Source organism: Bactrocera dorsalis, chromosome 3, assembly GCF_023373825.1.
Source record: "Bactrocera dorsalis isolate Fly_Bdor chromosome 3, ASM2337382v1, whole genome shotgun sequence".
NCBI lineage: Eukaryota > Metazoa > Arthropoda > Insecta > Diptera > Tephritidae > Bactrocera > Bactrocera dorsalis.
The window spans coordinates 87166566-87185559 of record NC_064305.1 but is presented as its reverse complement, the minus strand read 5'-3'; the positions used below and the strand labels follow the sequence as shown (position 1 = coordinate 87185559).

The 18994-nt window shown below is 35.5% G+C and overlaps 2 protein-coding genes across 9 annotated transcripts; both read right to left on the bottom strand.

Annotated features, from left to right (window-relative positions):
- Window positions 1-502: 502 nt before the first annotated feature.
- On the bottom strand, window positions 503-17728 carry LOC105229677 (uncharacterized). Of its 7 annotated transcripts, none has more exons than XM_049453713.1 (3): window positions 17384-17726; window positions 1165-2436; window positions 503-1050 (listed from the first exon to the last, which is right to left on the bottom strand). In XM_049453713.1, exons 2-3 carry the CDS (start codon window positions 2222-2224, stop codon window positions 620-622), a joined length of 1491 nt encoding a protein of 496 aa, XP_049309670.1. In that variant the 5' UTR covers window positions 2225-2436; window positions 17384-17726; the 3' UTR covers window positions 503-619. The 7 variants fall into 7 exon arrangements, with proteins under 7 accessions (XP_049309670.1, XP_049309668.1, XP_049309673.1 ...); XM_049453716.1 differs by lacking the exons at window positions 503-1050; window positions 1165-2436 and adding exons at window positions 8471-10744; window positions 10800-12242 and having other exon boundaries at window positions 17384-17596; XM_049453717.1 differs by lacking the exons at window positions 503-1050; window positions 1165-2436 and adding exons at window positions 8471-10696; window positions 10800-12242 and having other exon boundaries at window positions 17384-17596.
- Window positions 2448-6837, bottom strand: LOC125777829 (early boundary activity protein 2-like). 2 transcript variants are annotated; one of them, XM_049453724.1, is made up of 3 exons: window positions 5225-6837; window positions 4997-5110; window positions 2448-4768 (listed from the first exon to the last, which is right to left on the bottom strand). In XM_049453724.1, exons 1-3 carry the CDS (start codon window positions 5574-5576, stop codon window positions 4344-4346), a joined length of 891 nt encoding a protein of 296 aa, XP_049309681.1. In that variant the 5' UTR covers window positions 5577-6837; the 3' UTR covers window positions 2448-4343. The 2 variants fall into 2 exon arrangements, with proteins under 2 accessions (XP_049309681.1, XP_049309680.1); XM_049453723.1 differs by lacking the exon at window positions 4997-5110 and having other exon boundaries at window positions 5111-6832.
- Window positions 17729-18994: the final 1266 nt, after the last annotated feature.

Sequence of the window (18994 nt, the reverse complement as noted above, 5' to 3'; positions counted from 1 at the left end):
TAGCGCTCTTAAAGCTGAGGCCACTGACTCCGAATTTCGGTAGTAAATTTTAATAATTTCGACTCGTTGTTGGATCGTATATCTTTCCATGATGGAATGGAAAACTTTACTGAAGAGAAAAGTCAAAAGAGCGGAAAAAATATGCCGTAGTTTGCTGTCCAAACCTGTTATCTCAGCTAGTGGTTCGATATAGTTGGTTTCGACCAATAAGCAGCTACTTGTGAAAATACTTAGAATTATTCCAAATTTCAGATCGGTAACTCAAAAACTAACGATGGTCAAATATACCCTCTTTGTCAAGTTGACCAGGATAAAGAAGCGAAATTATTCTACTAATTTTATCTCTCTCGTAGTTTGTAGAAGATGTACTCGTGTTCACCGACCTTAATATTGTCATGAAACGGCAAAAACTAGAACTAAAAACACTGAGAAATTTCGTTTTTTTTCGCTCCAGTAGAGCTTTTATATACAGTTTTTGTTTTTTTTTAATAAATATTAAATCTTTAACTATAAAAAAATTGTTATGAATAAATAAAATAAATAAAATATATACATATATTACAGTATTTGTGGCTAAGGAGCCACCGTGGCTTTCTATTCGTGCTTCTGTCAGTTCAATTTACTCAATGGTTTTCGGCGGCTGGCTGAGTCGCCTCATTTTCTTTGTGCTATCTGCACATTTTGTCGTGATTATTGTACGGACATTCTTCTCAGATAAAGTAGTGTTCTTTCTAACACAATATATGATATCCGAAACTTTGTCCGGATCTAATTGTCCCTTAAGAGGACGTTCACGGTTCTTAAATGCTGGTGAGGGCTTGCCGCTGAGTGTATTTTTGGCCAGAACATATTCCGAGAAGACCAAACAAAGCAAGTTGCGCGTGGCCGTGGACGGAAGTTTAAATGATATGCGTTTGAATTGTTTGCTAGATACTGTTGTGCCATTCGGACCAATCACTGTGTACTTACAGTCGTCAGTAGGGGGCAAGTTTTGTGTTTGCATAGGCGTTGAACTTGCGGCGGGTCGTGGGGGGTTAAATATTGGTGTACCTGTGCTGTGTGCAGGGGGTGGTGTGACGCTGGATCTACTTGTAGTGGGCAAATTTGGTATTCGCATAGGCAATGAACTTGCCACGGGTAATGGGCCGGTAAATGATGGTGTACCTGTGCTGTGTGCAGGGGGTGCTGTGACGCTGGAGCTACTTGTAGAGGGCAAATTTGGTATTCGCATAGGCAATGAACTTGCCGCGGGTGGTGGGGGGGTAAATGTTGGTGTGCTGGTAATGCGATCATTCTCTGCGGCATTCCCAAACCGGATACTATTGTGCACGATCGGCATCCGCATAGTGATAGAACTTATCTCGGGTTGAGTGAAGGCAAGCGCTGCTGTACTGGTGCTGGCAGTGCGATCGATTTCCATGGCATTAGAAATGCCGATGCTGCTTCCAGTACTTGTAGCAACAGTTTCATAGGCAGCTACTGATCCTATGGTTTCCATGGTATTGGTCGATTGGATTGCTTGTCCATTGTTAGTTAAATTTCTGACGTTTGTGTTGTTTTCAGTTGGGATTGAAGTTGTCATGGATTGTGTGGCAGCCATAAGTGATGTACTGGTGCTGGAAGGGCGATTATTCTCCACTCTGTTTGTCAATATTGGCATTTGCATCGTTGTTGAACTTGTCACGTGTGATGTTCCGGAACTTGTAGCAACAGTTTCATATGCAGCTATAGATTGAATGCCATCCATGCTGCTGTTCGGTTGGGCTTCCACTCCGTTAATTACTGCATTTCTGATAGTGCTGTTGTAATTGCCGTTATAAGTGATGCGAGGCGCCGTGTGCTGCCCTCCGTTTGAACCAACAGCGAGCTTAATGACACTGGGCCTACTTGCATTTGGTCCAGCAGGCGTCGCATAAGGGTTGCTCGTAGGGACAGTTAATTGACGCTGTTCTAATAACACTTTTCGTACCGTAATATTTCTTTGGTGCTCCATGATTCTTCTATATATTTTTGCAAGTTTATTCATTTTGTCCGTATATGTAATTCTAATTTTTTTAATTTCTTGCGGTTCCTGGTCGAGTGCGTTTCTAGGCTTCGGTAGATACATTATCAACCATCTGCTTAGCAACCTGTCTACTTCATCCGGATCTTTGGCCTTATCGAACAATTCGATTTCAGCTGCGAACTCCTCCTCGGAAATAGCCGGTAGCTGCGGGTGATCCATACTTCGAATATTAATTTTTTTCCAATATTCTTTGTTGTTTCTGCGTTTAGTTCGTTGTCAAGATCGAGTGGCTCTGAAATTCACTGTGATCATAGTTGGCCGTGTCACCAGCTTTTATAGGCCGTTCGATCGTTTAGAAATATAAGCTGAGAGCGCAGTCTACAGGTAGAATGCTGCATCGGACGTCGTGCTGTACAGGTAGTCCCCAAGCGCTGTAATAACAAAGAAGACGGTGAATTTATTATTCTCGTTCCGAAAATCTTAAATTTTAAAGTTGCTACATTAAGATATCTTTTGTATATCCTTTATTTAATCCTGTGACACACCCATAATATTTAGCACAGGATTCTGTATTGAAATTATTCTCCGCCTCCCATTTTGAGCAATTTTGCAATTACCCAATATTTCTATTGAAAAAGAACAATAAAAAAAGACAGGCAGCACTTAATTAGTTATGCCTTGAGCGAAGTACAATGTTATGGACACACCTACTTCTACATATAGTTTGCTGACATATCCAAATATTTTTAGCATAATAATATTATTACATTATTTGAGTGTGTTCAAGGTAAGGAATTATAGGAACTGCGTAACCCTAGCATTACGTTGAAAGATTGCGACTTTTATGAGGGTTTTTTTATTTAATGACCTTGCTGAGAAGAGGTGGTGCTTAAGTTCATAGTATATCTTTAAACTCACAGTATCGTGTATATTTATAAAAACCTTTTGTTACAACACATATGAGAAAGGATTGCGGCATAACCTGTATTTAAAGTAAGGATATGCTCTACCCTTTTAGTTAAGAATGGCATTTCATTTCATAAGAGTGGGTTCTAGTACACTGAAAGAGGGGACCCCAACAAAATATATTCAAATATTTTATATTAATAGCAATATCTAATAACCAAGGCCTATCTAGAGTGATACAGGTTTTGCGATGCGGTTCTGCTTGAATATTTTGCATTTTCCAAACTATCGCTACATCCAAGGATGGGTTTAAGCTTTCTACTAAGAGTTGCTCCTCTACTAATTCAGATCCGTACTGTTAACACCTGAACCGCCTGAAGGGAGAATTGTGCTCCATCAGAACAACGAAAGACTACACACATCAATAGTGGCGTGTCAAAAGCTCCGAAAGCTTGATTGAGAGGTTCTTAAGCATCCACCTTATAGTCCGTACCTCACTATCTGTTCCTGTGTATGGCGAATATGCCGAGAAAAAAGCTTGTCAAAACATTTATTTTTATTATACCAACTGATTTTATACAGAATGATTGTTGATTATGATGATTTTCTACCCTCTCATTGAAATATGCCGAAAATATCGATATTTTATTATCAAGTTACTTTTGATTTTATCTTGTTGGGTGCTAAAAGTAAAGGGTTTTGGACTGTACTATAACCTAATCACTACTTTAGTTGAGTTTATATCGTATATATCGTTATTGGAGCCAGCCAGATATCTGAATATAGCGTATCCGTAGTAGAAAAAAGAAAAAAAATCTTTTGTAATACATAATACCTTTCAAAACTCTTATACATACAAGAAAGAACTCGATTTTGAGTAGCTCTCGAGAAATTTTGCCAACCATCTTCAAAACACGAGAAAACCCCGTTTAAAAACGGTGCACTTAGCTTAACTAGCCCCGAGCGCAGAAGTTCTTAAGACTGTATATTCGAAACTATTGCTCGGATCGACTTGAAAACTTAGGAAAAAATTCTAGAGATATTGTAGATTTTAATAAGACAATAAAAAAGATCGATTTTTTAAAATATGGAGCATTTATTTCTTTAACTAAATTACAAAGTAAAGTCAAACAATAATTATACATTAATACATTAATTTGTTTTAAAAGTATTTCCTTTCTGTTTTATCAAAACTTGAATAGAAAATTTTACATAAATATATAATTTACCATATACTATATGAAATATTTTATCAACAGACAAATCAAAGATCACTTGTCACAACGTATAAATCAACTAATAATATATATTTATATTTACATATATTGTATGTGTAACATAAACCATATTTAGATAACATAAAATAAAAACCATTTCCTTATACGTAAATAAATTTAATATATAATTTGTGGCTACCGAGCCAAAGTGGCTTCTATTTTTGCTGCTTCTGCTGAAGTTTCTTTATCTTCTTTGCGCTATCCGCACATTTTGCGGTGATTACGGTGCGAACATTCTTTTCAATGAAATCTGTGCGCGATGTAATACAATGTATGACATCCGAAATTTTGTCTGGATCTAGTTGTCCCTTAAGAGGACGTTCACGACCCTTAAATGCTGGTGAGGGTTTGCCGCTGAGTGTATTTTTCGCCAGGACCTCTTCGGTGAAGACCAAAGAAAGCAACCTGCGCGTGGCCGTGGTCGGCTCTTTAAATGATATGTCTTGGAAAACCCTGGTGTATACTGTTGTGCCATTCGGACCAATCACTGTGTACTTACAGTCGTCAGTAGGGGGTAAGCTTTGTGTTTGCATAGGCGTTGAACTTGCGGCGGGTCGTGGGGGATTAAATATTGGTGTACCTGTGCTGTGTGCAGGGGGTGCTGTGACGCTGGATCTACTTGTAGTAGGCAAATTTGGTATTTGCATAGGCAATGAACTTGCCGCGGGTGATGGGGGGGTAAATGTTGGTGTACCTGGGCTGTGTGCAGGGGGTGCTGTGACGCTGGAACTACTTGAGGTGGGCAAATTTGGTATTTGCATTGGCAATGAACTTGCGGCGGGTCGTGGGGGATTAAATATTGGTGTACCTGTGCTGTGTGCAGGGGGTTCTGTGACGCTGGAACTACTTGAGGTGGGCAAATTTGGTATTTGTATAGGCAATGAACTTGCCGCTGGTGATGAGGGGGTAAATGTTGGTGTACCTGGGCTGTGTGCAGGGGGTGCTGTGACGCTGGAACTACTTGAGGTGGGCAAATTTGGTATTTGCATAGGCAATGAACTTGCCGCGGGTGATGGGGGGGTAAATGTTGGTGTACCTGGGCTGTGTGCAGGGGGTGCTGTGACGCTGGAACTACTTGTGCTTGGTCCAGCATGCGTCGTGTATGCGTCGCTTGCAGAGACATTTAATTGATTGGTAGAGCTTTTTTGGTTCTCCATCAATCTTCTATATCTTCTTGAAAGTTGAGTCATTTTCTCCGTATGTGCATCTCTGCATTTAATAATATCTAGGGCTTCCTGAGTGAGTTCACCAGGCTTCAATCTGGGTAGATATAGTCTCAACCATCTCTTTATCACATTGTCTACTTCATCCGGGTCTATGGCCTCGTCACACAATTCGATTTCAGCTTTGTATTCCTCCTCAGTAAGAATCGGTAGCAGGTGGTCCATACTTTAAAATATTGTTTTATTCAACTTGTGAAAATGCAGTTGTTCTGAAATTCACCGTGAGCAGAGTTTAGAAAAATAAGGTCAATTGTCCACAAGTAGTTTGTTATACGTGATTTCGTGCTGTTCAGTATCAGGTATTCACATCAAGCGCTGCAATAATAAACAAAATAGTAAATTTGTTGTTGTAGCTCCGACAATTTTAAATTTGAAAGTTGCTACACTGAGATGTGTTTGGTATATCCTTTACCTTTTATCCAGGGACACACCCATGACATCTACAAAAGTTTGTAAGAATATTTTTTTGAAATTACTCCCCGCCTTTCTTTTTGAGTAATTTTGCAATTAACTAATCCTTCTATTGACAGAGAACAAAAAAAACGAAAGACGGCACTTATTTAGTTATTCCTTGACCCAAGTACAGTGTTGCCGACACACCTACTTTTATATTTCGTTGACTTATTCAAATATACTGCATTCTTCGCATACGTTTAAGGTAAGGAACTATAGCAACTGCATAACCCGAGCAATACATCGAAAGAAACAATTGAGACGTGTGTTGAGGGTTTTGTTGTTTAATGACCTTGTTGACAAGAGGTGGTGCTTTAGTCTATAGAAATTGCATTTAATCAGTATTGTGTATATTTATGTAAACCTTTTCTTACAGCATATATGACAAAGGATTACGGCATAGCCGGTACTTAAAGGAAACCTTTTTTAAAACCCTTTTAGGTGAGAAAGAAATTTTCATTTCAAAAGGGTGTGTCCTAAAACACTGAAATGGGGAGAATCCCATAGAATATTTTCAAGTATTTTGCAATTATATTTCTAGTAACGATCCTACAATAAACTGTTGATGGGCACATCAATACACTTAGGTATGCATATCCTTCATGTTAGTCGTGACGGACAGTTTACTTGTCAGCTGACCGTTTTTCAGAAGCTATATACTATAGTAATCCGATCTGAACAATTTCTTCGGAGATTACATTGTTGCCTTAGAAAATAATCTGTGGCAACTTTTGTGAAGATACATTGTCAAATGCAAAAGTTTTCCATACAAGAACTTGTTTCCGATCGTTCAGTTTGTATGGCAGCTATATGTTATAGTGGTCCGATATCGGTAGTTCCGACAAATGAACAGCTTCTTGAAGAGAAAATGACGTTTGCCAAATTTCTGAAAAACTGAGAGAAAGGCATGAGTGTGAGCAGAATAGTAATATAGTGAACCACGACCGAATGCTGATGTCTTGAAGGTTAGGTGGGTTTGAAAATTAAAAAAAAAATCGATTTTTTGTTTTTTTTTGTTTTTTGTCTTATTAAATAGTACAATATGTTTAAAATATTCTTCCAAAATTTTAAGTCGATCCGAGTAAAATTCTAAGTGATAGACACTTCGAAAGTTTCACACATAAGGCCACGTCGGTGTGGCGTACTAACTTTAAATGCGTTTTTTTTTCAAAACTCTATTTTTAAATTTGGTGAACATGAGTTATCGAAAAATTATGCACCAATATAGTTCCAATTGTGTACACATCTTCAAAATGACGTAGGATTTTTTTCATTACAACTTATTTTTTAAGCCATTAAATGGCGAAAAATTGACCAAAAATGAGATATTTTGGTTCAAAGGTGAAAATTTTAATTCCTTTTGTGTTCTTTTTTGTTCAAACATGAGATTTATATACATTTGTACTAATGGAATATTTTTGGTTTTTTAATTTAAGATGAACCAATAAAAAGTTATTATGCCACGGCGAGATCACTCTTTGTGTGAGACACTCAGAGAGATGAGGTATCAAAGGATACATTTTCAACATTTTGTATCAAAATTTCAGGAGGCATTGTTCAAATATGTACCTTTAATATGCCATGTTATATTTTTGAAATATGTGTATAACTCTTATATTAAAAAATATTTAAAACAGCCTTTTTTGTAACTCTTAAACCTACCTAACGCCTTAGGAAAATTATAGAAACTTTGTTCTGCGCGCTGACAAAATTTTTTCAGCTGTGACTGTCAAATTACAGGTCAGATGTTACTGTTCGTATAGGGTAAGGCCTGAGGAGAGTGATACCGGCCATAGGATCAGCAGCTGTTAAGAAAGCTCTAATATTTTTGTAGTGTGCGGCTTTATTAAGCTGTATCTCGGCAATGTGGTATGGTTCTAAAACCATCTGCTAATCTTTGTCTAATTTCGTAAAAGTATCTCTTCAAATAAAAAAATTTACAAGTTCTTGAGCTGAGTGTAACAGTAAGAAGGCAAATATATTTACTTTTTGCCTCCGGCAGAGCATTTCTTTATTTCTCTTTATTAAATCAAATATTAAAAACAAACAATAATTACACATAATATGATTATTATAAATTACATAAAATACTACAATAATGTAGTATACTTAGCTCATATTTGCTTCATACATAATAATATCAATCGATCTCATAACAAATTTTCCTTAAAATTATTTTCTTTTTTTTCTTAACTTTTCTTCGTACTCACATTTTTTTTACTAAAGTACATATTAAAATCATTAATAATATATTTTAAAAATATATAGATACATACATAGAAGAAATCATAAATTATATAAAATACTCTTACAAATACAACAATAAACATAAATCTTATATAATTCACATATAAGAATGTGGAACCTAATCGAGCTTGCAGCTAATCCTCCTTGAAGTGAGTATCCTCCTCTGTACGTTATTCCTTTTCCTTTCTTCTTCTCATTTTTGCAATAAATTAAATTATAAAATCACTTATTATAAATAATATAATTATCGAGTAAGAAAATGTTACTTAAATATATAAATTACTATATATAAAAGAACTCACAAGTCATAATATATAAATCGAGCGTACAACTATTTTTTTTAGTTTGGAGTAATCTCTTTATCATTTTTTTTCTCATTTCGCTTAATTAATTACTTCATTAATTACACATAATATAATTATAGCTTAAACATTTACTTAAATCCTGATTCTTTCTCATCTAATAAATAATAATAAAAATATTAAAACAGCAATCAATTTCTTTGAAAGTAAATTTTTCCCGCTTCTTCTTCATTTCTCCTAATTTTGCGCTTCAGGAATCTTACTGAGTCGCCTTAACTTCTTTGCGCTGTCCGCGCATTTTGTGGTAATTGCGCAGCGAACGTCGTATTCGGAGCAATTTGTGCGCGATGTAATACAATGTATGACATCCGCAACCTTGTCCGGATTCAATAGACCTTTAGGAGGACGTCCACGTTTCCTAATTACTGACGGGACCTTGCCGTTGATTGAATTTTTCGCCAGAACCTCTTCCGAGAATACCAAATCGAGCAAGTTGCGTGTAGCCATGATCGGCGAACTGAATGATATGGTATTGAAGTCTTTAGTTAGTAATATTGTACCATTCGGACCAATCAGAGTATAGCCATCATTGTTGGGATCATGGGGCAAGGCTGGAACTCGCGGTGTTGAAGTTGTTGCCTGCATTGAGTAGGTAAATTTTGGTAAACTCTTACGTGGAGTACGATGACTTTTCGTGAGTACACTACTTCTGGTAGCAATGCTATCATTAATAATGCGACGCGACACCATTTTCTTGCTCTTTGACCAACGTGTGGGTGTTGTTGGGTAAGTTGGATTGCTTGCAATTGGCCTAATTGGGCTGATTGATCCAGCACTGCTTAACACGCGCGGTCTAGTAGGGTTGCTTGATGATCTAGCACTGCTTGACACGCGCGGCGGTGTTATGGGAGCGAGACTGCTTGGAGAAGCGGCGTAACCGCTGTCGGTTGTTGAAGTTATATCATCATTATCATTATCATCATCATCATCATTATCATCATTATCAAAAGTCATTCCCGGGCTCAAGAGCTCAAGCTTATTTAAAGCAGCAGACAGTTTCTCCGCTATCTCATATTTTGCTATAATAGCCAACTGAACTTCCGCGCTAAGTTTTCCAAGCTCTAGCTTCGGATAATCCTCCATCCATCTGTTGATCAATCCTCTTATTTGTCTGGGATCGGTGAAATTTCTAATCATTTCGTTTTCAGCTGCTAGTTCAGCTTTAGTTATAATAGGAACCATGATTTTATATTAGTATTTTCTTGATATCTATTGAGTTCTCTCTGTGATGTATTTGCCGTCAATCTCTCGCAAATATGAAAATTTATAAGTCGTACTAAAGGTGAGTGAATTACTGTTGTGTCGTGCAGGTAATTGTTCATTCGCCTCCAGCGCTGTAATTCCAAAGAAAATTGTGTATTAATTGTTTGACCTCGAAACCAATGTATTCGTATCGGTTTGTTGTATAAAGAAATGTCTTTAGTTGTAAAATACTTCGTTACATTTAATATTTATAAAGCTTCGCCATTCAGGAGTTCTTAAAATTGATCGAACAATTGCAAAAGAAATAGTCAATATGTGTTTCTGTTATTTAGATAATTGCTTAAATCAGTTTTCGAAAAATAATGTGCGATTGAATGGAATGATTGATTGATGATTGCTCGATCTCCAATCATAGAATCGGTTTTACAGTAATTTTTGGGTTTGACATCTACCTAGGCAATTGCATACTTTTCTATCGTGTGTTGTTGTTCAACTATATGATTTATGGCCTCTGCGTTTTCTTATAGAAATCAAATTTTAAAATTTCGAAATCTCGAAAACTCGAAAATTCTCCAACTTTTGAGCTGAGCTACCTCCTACAACGCTTCATTAACTTTTACTTCGATAAAGCTAACTTCAACAGAAGCTAACATCAGCATTCTAGAAATTTACTAATTTTACAATTTTAATTGGAAAATACCATAAGAAAAAAAAGTTGGCTTCATTATGTATAAATTTATCTGTATACTTTTTTATCATTATCTTTATCTTTATCTTTATCTTTATCTTTATCTTTATCTTTATCTTTATCTTTATCTTTATCTTTATCTTTATCTTTATCTTTATCTTTATCTTTATCTTTATCTTTATCTTTATCTTTATCTTTATCTTTATCTTTATCTTTATCTTTATCTTTATCTTTATCTTTATCTTTATCTTTATCTTTATCTTTATCTTTATCTTTATCTTTATCTTTATCTTTATCTTTATCTTTATCTTTATCTTTATCTTTATCTTTATCTTTATCTTTATCTTCATCTTTATCTTTATCTTTATCTTTATCTTTATCTTTATTTTTATCTTTATCTTTATCTTTATCTTTGCCTTTATCTTTATCTTTAACCTCTATCTTTATCTCTATCTTTGACAAACGAAACCCATAAATTTTTTGTCGGGCTTACAATGACGTCTTTTGCATAATTTATTCAAGGATTTAAAAAAATTTACATCTTCTAGAAAATAGAAACTCGTTCTTGTTTAAAATATACAATAAAATCATAATTATAGAGTATGAAGTGTTTACATGCAATAAATTTTCTTTAAAAATAATGTTACAACTTAAAAATTGGAAGGGAGTTTGTCATGTCGTCATTTCTCTTCATTCTTCGTTTCGATCAGTCGGTTGTGGAGCCTTATTGAGGTGCCTATACTTCTTTGCGACATCCGAACATTTAGTGGTGATTACGTTCCGCACTGTAAATTTGCACGAATCTATGCGGGACAAAACACAATATTCGATATCCGCAACCTTTTCCGGATTCAATGGATCCTTAGGAGGACGTTCACGGCCCACAAATGCTGGTGATGGCTTGCCGCTAAGTGTACTTCTCGCCAGGATCTCTTCCGGGAAAACCAAGCATAGCAACTTACGTGTGGTAACACCTGCTGTTGTAAAAGTTAGGGCTTTAAATTTTTTGGTGGGTACTCTTGTGCCATTCGGACCGATCACTGTGTAGAGATCGCCGTTGGCAATAGTGGGCAAGCCGGTCCTTCTTCGTGTAGGCATTGTTATGCTCCGTTGACCTGTGTTAGTTTCTCCACTCACTTCTATTAGCACACGCTTTTGTGGATTCCCGACACGAGGCGACGTGCTTCTTCTGCTTGACCGACGAAGTGGTGTTGTTGTTGAGCTGGAACTGTTTGTATCATTAGAAGTCTCCATATTCGTAGTTGGTTCACTTGTAGAGGAGTCTACATTATTTGACATATTCTTTTCATAAAATATTTCCTCCAATAAAGTATTTCTTTTTTTCGCGTCGCTGATGACACTGAAGGCTTTCTCCACAAATAACTTAAGCTCTCGTCTCTCCTCATTTTGTTTAACATTAGAATTTATACTATGCCGTGTTTTCGGCCGCTCTGGTGTTTCGGGGAAGTCGGAAAGATTTTTATTCAGTTTAGGAATTGGCAATCCTTGTTTTCGCCTGACGACACGTTCCTTTAATATTTCATGCATTTTCCTAGCTAAAATATATTTTGCTCTAAGCGCCTCTTGAGTTGCCGGGTTGAATTTGGCAAGTTCTGACTTCGTAAGGTTCTGATACTCTACCAACCATCTGTTTATTAGTGGTTTGAGCTCTTCGGGTTCTTCCGCATTCATAATCATCTCATTTTCATATTTAATTTGAGCCTTAGAAAGTATCGGGTGCGTATCTATACCTGGTAAACTTCGCTCGGGGTTTGTTCTAGTTATCCAGTTCAAAAGGTCTTCCATTTAAATAATTAAGTTCAGAAAGTGATCCACTGATAGAATATTTGTTTTAAAGTCGCGTATTCACCTCAGTCGCTGTAATATCAAAGAAAACAGTGCATAAATAGCTTTTATCCGCGCGCATAGCAATCGGGGGTATATTAAGTTTCACACAAAACTTTCTTATAAAATTTGTATGTAAATGTACAGCGTAACGATCTTAGTCGATTTAGCCATCTCGGTCTCTCTGTCCGTTAGTCTGACTGTGTATACGGGAATTGATATGGAATTTTGTGCAAGTCCTTTTCTTCCAAAGAAGCTGGTAATTTGTCGGAATCGCTTATATGGGACTGCCATACACACTGATCGTTCAGAAAAAAGGATAGCTTCACAAAATTTGATATAGGTTATTATGCAAGGCAACGTATCAATCTTCGAACTAACACTTTTTTCCACTGATATCACTTTTATATTAATTTAAGGGAAATTTCGAGTTTCATCACGGTTTTTTTGTCGCATGATAAGAATTACAGCAGAATTAGATTTTTCGAAATTTTTTTCAAGCCGTCGTTCTGGAAATTTCGATGTGAAAGGCATCACGCTCTAGACGACCTTTCGTTGAAAAAGGCTATGAAATTATGGAAAAGATTGACTAGGACCGTCACACAAGCAGCCAAGACATCGTGAAGGAACTTCACATTCATCATCAAACGGTTTTGAATCATTTAAAAAAGACTGAAATTTAATGGACCGAATTAATATCTGTCATTCTTTGCTAAACGAAATGAAATCGAAACATTTCTTAAACGAATGGTAACAGGAGACGAAAAGTGGATCAAATACGACAATAATGTACGAAAAAGATCATGGTCTAAGCCTGGTGAAACTCAACAAATGGGCGCAAAGCCAGGTTTGGAAAGGAATTATCCGCCATGAGCTGGTCCAGCCTGGTCGAACCATTGTTTCTACATTATGCTGTCAACAACTCATGAGATTGAAGCAAGCAATCGAAAACAACGGCCAGAAATTATCAACAGAAAGGGCTTCGTCTTCCATCAGGACAACGCTAGACCACACACATCTTTGATGACTCGACAGAAACTAGGAGAAGAAAAACTGGGAAGTTTTGATGTATCCACCATATAGCCCTGACCTTGCACTATCAGACTACCAGTTGTTGCGGTCAATGCAGAACTCCTTAAATGGAGTAAAGTTGGCTTCAAGAGAAGCCAGTGAAAATTACTTGTCGCAGTTTTTCGCCGAGAAACCAGAAAAGCTTTACACTGATGAAATAATGTCTCTAGCGGAAAAATGTCAGAAAGTGGTTGATCAAAATGTAACATATTTGGTTCATCACAGTTCATTATAAATATAAAAAATTAGTTAAAATTTGATTAGAAATACGAAAAGACTTTTTCGACTACCCAATATTTGAGCCGAACTCCTTTCTTTTCTTTTTTTTATGAGTACACATTTTCGAGGACGAAACATCCTCCAAGTTTTTACCTTGAGGAGTTAAGGCAATGACTTAAAAATTCGAAAATTCTCTAAAATTACAAACAAAATACTTCTGTGCTGGGGTTTGGCAAGCGCCGCCGCTCAATACCGTTGTTATATGCTATTAAATGTCATTAACACAAACAAATAATATTAAACATTGGCGTATTTCCTTTGCTTTAGGCAACTGTACAGACACATATCCGTTAGGAGGAGCCGCTACACAAGCACTTAAGCATTTAACGTTATGCCATTAGAAACACACACCGCCATTACAAAACCGTTTATAGCCGAGTGCATGCATATGTTTAGTATCTACATACATTGGATGCCAGTTGTCAGTTTGTATGTAAGCTGCCGCTATTTATGCTATGTTGCAAATAAAAACTCACCACAATCCAATAAAATTTCCTTCAACTGCCACTGCCACTGTGGAAGCTTCACTTGGCTGCATTGCTGACGACGCACGACGCGGCGGCTACGACGACAGCGCTTTTATTTGATTTCATATAAAAGCATAAACGGATGGCATAAAAGAAAAAAATGTGTGTTAGTATGTATGCAGAAATACCGACGCGATTGCATTGCCAGCGCTGTTTGTATGTCGGTATATATGTATATAAATATCAGAAACGCGGTTAGATAATCTTACAAACGTAGATATTTAAATGTATAGCGAGTACTGGTCCACTTTTGCACTGACAATATCTTCTATATACTTACATATTTACATGTAGCTATATATATGTACATACATTTACAGTAAGTGGCAACACATTCATACACACACATGCATTCGTAAATCCATCATGCCTACGCATTTAGCTATTTATTTGTGTTGTTTTTATTATTGCAATTGCTGGCTTTCATTCCAGCTCAATCCAAACTAAGCCCAACATAATGTCGGCTGCTGCGCCGTCTTTCAGCTTGACATTTATGAATGCGCGTCTCCGTTGTTCGGCGCTGAGCGCTCGCAGTCGAGCAGGCGCACATACAAATGTTCATGCAGGTGTGTGCGAGATTTGTTTTCAATGCTTGCGCATATGTAGTTGCTTCTAAACGCAATAAAAGCTTCACTTTGAAAGCTATTTTTGTCTGCAGACGCTCTTGGAGACTTAAAGCCTTCTGCTTTAAAGTTTAATGGGAACTCTTTTAAAAGGAAAATATTGAGTGATTTTTCAGGTAATAAAAAGTCCATTAAGTATCATTGCATAGAAGATGGCTTGAAATAATCACAAAAATATCAACATTAGGGTGATTCAAAAGAAATAATTTTTTTTATTTTGGTACTCTGCAAAATAGGTTCCTGGTTCCTAGACACCTCTAAGAAAGCCTGTCCAAAAACCATAATTCATAATAATTTTTTTTCATTGAGTTATAAAATTCACAAGAAATTAAAAATTTTCCCAAAAATAATCAAACTTTAACTGTCAATATCTTTTAGACGGTTGGGTTTACGAAAAAATCATAGGAGACCTTTTTGTAGAGCATTAAATTTCCTACAAAATCTAAGGAACAAGATATTTTTTCAAGTAGTTGGAAGCGAGATATAAATTTTTCTATCTGATAATAAGAAAAAATAGAAAACTGTATGTAGGAGGACCTTCCCGTTACAATTAAGAACTCATATTTAGAGAGGCTTTCTTAGAGGTGTCTAGGAACCCATTTTTCCGAGTACCAAACGAAAAAAAAAAATTGTTTTTGAACCCTAATCTACATATGTCAAAGTTTTTGGACAATTAAGCGATGTCCATGTTTCCTGAAAACATGCCCCATAGAAAAAATTATAACCATCATGAGCCCACATTTTTGTTGCCTATTGGACTCTTTACTACTATAATAGATTCACAAATTGCCCTCAAACTTTGACCTCAAACATATTATTCTACAGATTCGATTTTTGGACTGACATCTGAACGATGTAGCAGCAACTGGTTACCAAGATCTTTTTATTCTACCCGCCGTACCCGCCTACTTCTTTTTGTAGGGTTATTTAAAAAGCAAAGTCGCCAATAGAGATTGTTGGACTACTGACGACCACAAGACAAACTTTTATATTGAAGTCGGTCCGAGATGGTCGTAAAATAATGAAGAAGCAAAATTTCACTGTGTTCACCTGATAAATAAAGGCGCCCATTCTTTCATTAGTATTCGAAAGTTGTCAAAAGATAAGATCTAATAAAAAGAAATCCTCCTTTTTTTCAAATGATGACTTTAGTTAATTGTAAACTGCGCTGAATGATTGCGATTGGGTTGTTAAGCTTTATGGCGTTAGAAAGACCAGATCTCCTACTAATCAGACAGTTTTGTGATTTTTTGAATCAGTAATGTAGTTTTGCGGAAAGTATTGATTAAATAATGGAAAACGTATAATAAATGAATGAAAAATGTTGGTCAAGTTCGTTGAATTTAAGTATTGACTATACTTATGACTTTTGATTGGTTGAAAATTGTCAATTTGGCATTAAAAAACGACACTTTTTTGCCTAAAAAACCGATATTAGATCGTAGGTCATTGTACAGAAAATATCTTTAAGTTTAATAAACTTTTCAATTTTTTTTGTTTCAGCTACTCATTCGGCCGGAATCATGTCAGCAGTTGGGGCACTTTTTATTTTTCAACATTTTTGTAAAAAAAAAATGTTAAAATATAGCTGAAAATATACTTTATTACGTTCAAAGAAGTTCGAAATGTTCAATCGCGTACTTTCTCTTGAATTGCCTAATTTTTCATGCGTCACACTGGTATAACCCCTTAAGCGTCGCTGGTAAAATTATAAAATCTAGAAACCCTTCGTAGTTAAAATCTAACTTTAGTTAAACAAAATTCTTCCTTTTTTATTTTGAAATCAATCATTTTAATTTTTTTATATATATTTTTTTTTAACTGAAATTTCGTTTCGCTTTTCTCGAATACTCATACAAGGACTATACTTATATATTTATATGGATTATCCATGCCTGGAAAGTTGCATTTCATGGAACTTGACTTGCTATTCCAGGCTACTGGCGCTTATTGTTGGAGCTTATCTATGTCATTGGTCTTATAATTATCAAGAATTTTCAACAAATAAAAAATTTACTCTTTTTTTTTAATTTGTTAATCTTCAACATATACACGAGGGTTACATTAGCTGTATAACGTATCTTTCTTACTGTAAAATTCGTCATAAATATTAGAAAAATACTGTGACGTGTACAGTTGTAGCTGTTCAATACAAAATACCGGTGTGTAATCTACTAAATAGCGGAGAGCAAAAATAATCAAAATTTTCATTTACAGGATAAGTTAGGTTAGTGGTTTTCAGCATGATTTCATAATATCTGCTGAAGACCATAGACAAGTTTTGCCGAATTATAATTTCAGGCTGACAGCATTTAATGGAATTTTCATTGTCAAATACAAATGTTCTCTCAAAACACACTTTTAAAGAAAAGGTGGAGTTATTATTAGATACTGCTACTGTTTCAGATGATTGTTAACCAATCTACAATAATATATACCCAATAAACTAATCTTTGTATCTGCAAAGCCCCATGCTATTTGATACGACTCAATCATATCAAACTGCCAACTAATAAATTATATCAGCTCCTTAGTACAAACAATACTAGATAAACTAAAATTATAAAATTGTTGTTTTGGCAAACTGTATAACCGCGTAAGCGGTGTCTACGTCAATCAAGAAGAATTTTTAGTAAACATATTTTTTTAGTTAGTATCTTGGCGTCGCACTTACCTCAATAAGCTTCTTATATAAATTATTTGTATTCGATTTTTTTTATAATATATAGTTTATAATGCTTCCTTTTCTTTAAAAACACATAGACAACATTGAAATAAAAGTCTTTAAATTTTTCACGAAAACTTTCACAAATACACAATTAAACGTGGACAGATGGTGGGTGTGGTTAAGTTCGCCGATCATGAGAAACTGCACATGACAAAGCTAAAATTTAGCGGAGGAAAACATGGGAAGAGACAAAAATGAAGTACAAGAATTGTAGAAAAGGCATAAAAAACAGTTCCTGCTCAACAACAAAAACAAAAACAATATGAAGATACAAACTTACTAAATGCTGATAAAACAGTTTTGGCGGATAAAATTGATAAACATAAAGTAGAAGTTTTTATTGCCTTCGATAGAAATTTTTTACTAAATAATTTATTTGTCGTTGATTTTCGCTGCAAATTAGTTGACTATTAAGAGATTCCAAAGAAAACAAAAGAAAAAAAATTGGGGGACCAAAATTTTTTTTAATTTTTTTTTTTTATTTTTTCATAGTTATACTTAATATAGCAGAAGTTTTCTGAACTGAAAATCTGAACTGAAAAACTTATTAACAATATATACTTTTTTAAACTTAAAAAATAGGCTTGTCGTTCCAAATTAAATCATTCAATTTCATACATAATAGAGTGCCATTTCATTTTGAAGTTCCAAAAGAAATAACGTTCGCCTTTCAATTAAAGCAAGGACACTTAAAAATACCTGAAAAGTTTGGAAAACTTTTATTTACTCCAAAATGATACTTGTTTAACTTTCATTTACTCAAATTCACATATATGGCAACCATATTAATGGAATTTTCGGTAAATGCTTAGGCTGAGCACACAGTGAAACTGAGAGCTTTTAATAAAAGTAGTGATGCCAACGTAAATAATAAATTAGTCATAATAAAAATCTAGCTCTTTGCAAATATTACTTCGTTCTTAGTTACTGCTAATTGGTCTTGCTTGAACTTCCTTTGTTACTAGCTTTCAGCAGGCATTCCAGAGAGAAGCATTATATTGGGCAGTCGAAAAAGTCTTTTCGTATTTCTAATCAAATTTCAAATAATTTTTTTATATTTATAATGAGCTTAAATGAACCAAATATGTACCGTTTTGGTCGATCACTTTCTGGCATTTTTGTGCTAGAGACATTATTTCATCAGTGTAAAGCTTTTCTGGTTTCTTGGCGAAAATCTGCGACAAGTAATTTTCACAGACTTCTCTTGAAGCCAACTTTACTCCATTAAGGTAGTTCTGCATTGACGGAAACTAAAAGTAGTCCGATGGTGCAAAGTCAGGGTGAATGCATCAAAAATTTCCCAGCCAATCTATCCCAGTTTTTGCCGAGTCATCAAAAATGTGTGTGGTCTAGCGTTGTCCTGATGGTAGACGAAGCCTTTTCTGTTGATCAGTTCCGACCGTTTTTTTTCGATTGCTTGCTTCAATCTCATCAGTTGCTGCCAATAAAATGTAGAAACAATGGTTCGATCAGGCTGGAGCAGCTCATAGTGTATGCTTCCTTTCTAATCCCACAAAACACTCAGCATAACCTTTTGAGGCGTCAATACTGGCTTTG

Bases quoted from the DNA above. Each gene is read 5' to 3' on its own strand.
- LOC105229677 (XM_049453711.1), bottom strand. From the start codon at position 2,224: ATGGATCACCCGCAGCTACCGGCTATTTCCGAGGAGGAGTTCGCAGCT.
- LOC125777829 (XM_049453724.1), bottom strand. From the start codon at position 5,576: ATGGACCACCTGCTACCGATTCTTACTGAGGAGGAATACAAAGCTGAA. The intron at 5,111-5,224 runs GTACACCAACAT...CACACAGCCCAG, and splicing joins ACCCCCTGCACACAGCCCAG to GTACACCAACATTTACCCCC. The intron at 4,769-4,996 runs GTACACCAATAT...CACACAGCACAG, and splicing joins ACCCCCTGCACACAGCACAG to GTACACCAATATTTAATCCC.